The sequence below is a fragment of the Nematolebias whitei genome, chromosome 14 (assembly GCF_014905685.2).
Source record: "Nematolebias whitei isolate Nwh7 chromosome 14, NemWhi1, whole genome shotgun sequence".
Lineage (NCBI taxonomy): Eukaryota > Metazoa > Chordata > Actinopteri > Cyprinodontiformes > Rivulidae > Nematolebias > Nematolebias whitei.
In genome coordinates, this window is record NC_056511.1 from 40701726 (window position 1) to 40707145 (window position 5420).

General features: G+C 41.0%; 1 protein-coding gene across 1 annotated transcript; it reads left to right on the forward strand.

The window, feature by feature from the left end:
- On the forward strand, window positions 1-4883 carry casr (calcium-sensing receptor). The gene is made up of 6 exons (XM_037687573.1): window positions 1-185; window positions 1000-1306; window positions 1423-2262; window positions 2345-2575; window positions 3544-3667; window positions 3748-4883. The coding sequence occupies exons 1-6, from the start codon at window positions 1-3 to the stop codon at window positions 4881-4883; spliced, it is 2823 nt and encodes a 940-aa protein (XP_037543501.1).
- The last annotated feature ends 537 nt before the right edge of the window (window positions 4884-5420 follow it).

Consider the following 5420-nt stretch of genomic DNA (forward strand, 5'->3'; position numbering starts at 1 on the left):
ATGAGACTGTACCTGTACTACGTGATAGTGCTTGGGTCCAGTTTTGTGACTTCGACTTACGGGCCCCATCAGAGAGCACAAAAGACTGGAGACATTTTACTCGGAGGTCTTTTCCCCATTCACTTTGGTGTTGCATCCAAAGATCAAGACCTGGCAGCTCGGCCAGAATCCACACAATGTGTCCGGTAAGATTTTAACAACCGCAAAACAAATGATATTAGACTTTTGATTTAAGACTTGCTCTTTGAATTACCTCTGTTCATAGAAATAGTTTAATTCTAATGAAAGGAGCTAACAGTGAGTGAGAGTAGTTTTAAAATAACTCCACTTTCAAAATACCATAGTGGTTCATGCAAACACTTTATTTTAAACAAGCTTTTACAATGATGTTATGTCTTGCAGTACACAACTCCTTCTGGACAAATGTTGTGCTACAGCTAGCTGGTACATCTATTTATTAAAATGCATTTGTATATTACCATTTAAGACCAAATTGATGCCATTTGTACCATTCTACTTTGAGAATGTTTGTTCAAGTGATATCCATTCAAGCTTTCTTTTTGAAGCTCTTTTGGTTCATTTTTTCTATTACTTGTTTTTGACCACGGTTATAAATGTAAAATAGGAAAAGAAAAGTGTCCTGATGCATGCTCAATAATCCAAGTCGATGACTCTAACAAGGTCGAGTCAGGTCCTCTGGACAGATTCTTCTTTGTTAAAACGTTTCATCTTTTATTCAAAAGACTTCTTCAGTCTGATTGAAGAAGTCTGACTGACTGAAAAGTTTGAACAAAACAAGAAAAAAAAATCCGTCCAGAGGACCCGACTCTACCGTAGTGAAAACATAAAACATTGGTTTTTTTTATAGTCTGAATCTTTATTCATACATTATGTTTTTGTATTGTGAAGAAATGTAACTTTTACAAATTTCATCTTCAGTCTGGGCTACTTAGTTTACCATAATTTATTTTAACACTTGTTTTTCTTAATGTTTTACAGGTTCAATTTCCGTGGGTTTCGATGGCTCCAAGCTATGATTTTTGCAATTGACGAGATTAACAACAGCAGCACATTACTGCCCAACATCACTTTGGGCTACAGGATTTTTGACACATGCAACACTGTGTCAAAGGCTTTGGAAGCAACCCTTAGCTTTGTTGCCCAGAACAAGATCGACTCCCTGAATTTAGATGAGTTTTGTAACTGCACTGATCACATTCCATCGACCATTGCAGTTGTCGGAGCTGCTGGATCTGCAGTCTCTACAGCAGTTGCAAACTTGCTGGGTCTCTTTTATATTCCTCAGGTTGGTATTTGTACACCTTGCCAGCAACACATCATCATTACATTACCCCTTTGGACCAAAATATACAACAAGACAGACACGATATGAATTATTGTCTGAAAATGTTCTCGTTTTAGATCAGCTATGCCTCCTCCAGCCGTCTCCTGAGCAATAAGAATCAGTACAAATCCTTCATGAGAACCATCCCCACAGATGAATACCAGGCCACAGCCATGGCAGACATCATTGAGTACTTCCAGTGGAACTGGGTTATTGCTGTTGCCTCAGATGATGACTACGGACGCCCAGGAATTGAAAAGTTTGAAAATGAAATGGAAGAGCGAGACATCTGCATCCACCTGAATGAACTTATTTCTCAGTACTTTGAGGATCATGAGATCAAAGCTCTTGCTGACAGAATTGAGAACTCCTCAGCTAAAGTGATAGTTGTTTTTGCCAGTGGCCCAGATGTTGAGCCGCTAATCAAAGAGATGGTCAGGAGAAACGTCACAGATCGCATTTGGCTTGCCAGTGAAGCTTGGGCAAGCTCCTCTCTTATTGCTAAACCAGAATATTTAGATGTTGTTGCAGGAACCATTGGTTTTGCCTTAAGGGGAGGGCATATACCCGGCTTTAGAGAGTTCTTACAACATGTCCAACCAAAGAAGGACAGTCATAATGAGTTTGTCAGAGAGTTTTGGGAAGAAACCTTCAACTGCTATCTGGAAGGCAGTCCAAGACTTCGAGAAAGTGAGAATGGCAGTACTACGTTCAGGCCTTTGTGTACTGGTGGGGAGGATATCACAAGTGTTGAGACCCAATACCTGGACTACAAACATCTCAGAATCTCCTACAATGCCTATGTAGCAGTTTGTTCAATCGCTCAGGCTCTGCAGGACATACTCACCTGCACTCCTGGACATGGGCTTTTTGCTAACAATTCCTGTGCAGATATCAAGAGCATTGAAGCGTGGCAGGTAAAATCTTGTGTAGATGACTGAAGCAACTAACAACTTTCTATACTGGCGTGTGAATCAGAAATGTTGTTCTGCATCCTAGGTGCTGAAGCAGCTCAGACATTTGAACTACACCAACAGTATGGGTGAAAAGATGCACTTTGATGAGAATGCAGACCTGGCGGCAAACTATACCATCATTAACTGGCACAGATCTACAGAGGATGGCTCTGTGGTCTTTGAGGAGGTTGGATTTTACAGCATGCATGCCAAGAGAGGAGCCAAACTGTCCATTGACAAAACAAAGATTCTCTGGAATGGACAAAGATCAGAGGTCAGTTAAAGTTTTCTGGAAAAGTTAATGCTTCTTGACATTCAGCTTCATTGTTACATTACAGGATACAAACCAAATGTCTATAATTTGTTCTTATACTTGTTCCTGGTGGATTAAACACTGTTAAATGCTCTACTTGACACTGAGGGGGTAGTTTTAAAGTAGTGTGCCAATAATATTTTGTACATTTGAGCTATAACAATGAAAAAGAGATCATGCACAGTACATTTTACAGAGTATCATTTACAAGATGGTGGTGAGATCAGCTATATTGTATGGTCTGGATACAGTGACATTGTCAAAAATATAGGAGAAAGAACTGGAGTGTCTCAGTTAAAGATGTTGAGGTTCTCCTTGGGAGTGACAAGGATGGAGAATGTTAGGAATGAGATCATCAGAGATACAGCACAAGTTGTTGGACTGGGAGATAAAGTTAGAGAAGCCAGACGGAGATGGTTTGGACATGTCCAGAGGAGGGACAGTGGGTATATTGGTAGAAGGATGGTAAAAATGCAGCTTCCAGGAAAGAGACAAAGAGGAGATATATGGATGCAGTTAGAGAGGACATGGAGGTAGTTGGAGTGAGGACAGAGGATGCAGAGGACAGAGTGAGATGGAGAAGGATGACTCGCTATGGAGACCCTGAAGAGAGAACAGCCAAAAGAAAAATAATATATAGTTCATTTTAAGGGGCTAGGGTATAGTTTTCCTTCAGTGTATTAGAGATAGAAATAGAGTGAAGGAGAAATTTTGTTTTTAAAGTGTAAATTTTTAAAACCATGTTATATACCCTGACACTGGAAACCGGACCATGCCGGAATTACAAAAACCAAAACTACAAATACTGACACCCATCACTGAATCGGTCAAACACTTGAAAACGCAACGGGCTGTTTTTAGTGAACATTTTAGACTTCTTGTATTTTCTGCCCTTTTTATCCAACTTCTGTCTGTTCTATACTGTACAGGTGCCATTCTCTAACTGCAGTGAGGAATGTGAGCCTGGCACGAGAAAGGGGATCATTGACAGCATGCCCACATGCTGCTTTGAGTGTACCGAGTGCTCAGATGGAGAGTATAGTAATTATAAAGGTAAAGAGATGAAAATTACTCAAGATTAGCCCCTGTCAATGTTGCTGTTTAACACTGATAATGTTTCTGGTTTTCTACAGACGCAAGCATTTGCACAAAATGCCCAAATACCTCCTGGTCAAATGGGAACCACACATTCTGTTTTCTGAAAGAAATTGAGTTTCTTTCCTGGACTGAGCCCTTTGGAATAGCTTTGGCCTTATGTGCTGTCCTCGGTGTTGTCCTAACAGCCTTTGTGATGGGAGTCTTTGTCAGATTTCGCAACACTCCAATAGTGAAGGCCACAAACCGAGAACTGTCCTACGTCCTCCTTTTCTCACTTATTTGCTGCTTCTCAAGCTCTTTAATTTTCATCGGAGAGCCGCGGGACTGGATGTGCCGTTTACGTCAACCCGCCTTTGGGATTAGCTTTGTCCTCTGTATTTCCTGCATCCTTGTGAAAACGAACAGAGTGCTTTTGGTGTTTGAGGCAAAGATTCCAACAAGTCTCCATCGTAAATGGTGGGGATTAAATCTGCAGTTTCTTTTGGTGTTCTTGTGCACGTTTGTCCAAGTCATGATCTGTGTGGTGTGGCTTTACAATGCCCCTCCTTCGAGCTACAGGAACTATGACATCGATGAGATCATCTTTATCACATGTAACGAAGGATCTGTGATGGCTCTTGGCTTTCTCATTGGCTATACTTGCCTCTTGGCAGCTATATGTTTCTTCTTTGCGTTTAAGTCACGGAATCTTCCAGAGAACTTCACAGAAGCCAAGTTCATCACATTTAGCATGCTTATATTCTTTATTGTTTGGATCTCGTTCATCCCTGCATACTTCAGTACTTATGGCAAGTTTGTCTCAGCTGTGGAGGTCATTGCTATACTGGCATCCAGCTTTGGATTGCTGGCCTGCATTTTCTTCAACAAGGTGTACATCATCCTTTTCAAGCCGTCCAGAAACACCATAGAGGAGGTTCGGTGTAGTACAGCGGCTCACGCTTTCAAAGTGGCAGCTAAAGCTACATTAAAACATAGCATAGCTTCAAAGAAAAAGTCTAACAGCATCGATGGGTCTTCAGGCTCCAGTCCATCCTCATCAATCAGCCTCAAGACCAACGGCAACGACTGCGACCCGGCTTCAGGGAAGCACAGGCCGAGGGTGAGCTTCGGCAGTGGAACAGTGACTCTGTCCTTGAGCTTTGAGGAGTCCAGAAGGAGTTCTCTAATGTAAGGAACATAAAGAAGTGTTAGCCTCATCAATTCGAGTTCATTCTACTGATACCAACACTGCCAGTGTGAGTAAGCTATAGAGTAGATTCTACTTTCCAATGAAGCTCAGACCTTTTAGTGTATGTCACAGGATGCTCGGCACAGAAATCCATTTCTGCAGCAGTGACTGAAACATCAGCAGGACCACAAACCTGATTCACAAGACCAAAAACCTGGAGATGCTCCACATCAGGGGGTGAGATTCCTAAACCGTGATTCATTTAGGAAAATGTATTTTATCACGTCAGTAGCCCTACTCATCTTTCTTCTTTTTCATTTAGTTCATCATTCTCAGTAATTTAGACAATCAATAAGATGCATTTCTTCCATATTTTCACATGTAGTTTCAAGTGAATTAGTTTATTTTACTTTTAAGTTTCTTTGTGTTTTAGCGTATCTGATGCAGACAAACAATAATACTTCAACTAATACTGTCTACCTGAAGTTTTTCACTTTTATCTTCAAGCGTAAGCCTGCCATTAAGTTGGGAAAAACTGTT

Coding starts and splice junctions, on each gene's coding strand:
- casr (XM_037687573.1), top strand. CDS start 1: ATGAGACTGTACCTGTACTACGTGATAGTGCTTGGGTCCAGTTTTGTG. Junction 2,263..2,344: donor AGAGCATTGAAGCGTGGCAG/GTAAAATCTTGT, acceptor TCTGCATCCTAG/GTGCTGAAGCAGCTCAGACA. Junction 2,576..3,543: donor GGAATGGACAAAGATCAGAG/GTCAGTTAAAGT, acceptor TATACTGTACAG/GTGCCATTCTCTAACTGCAG.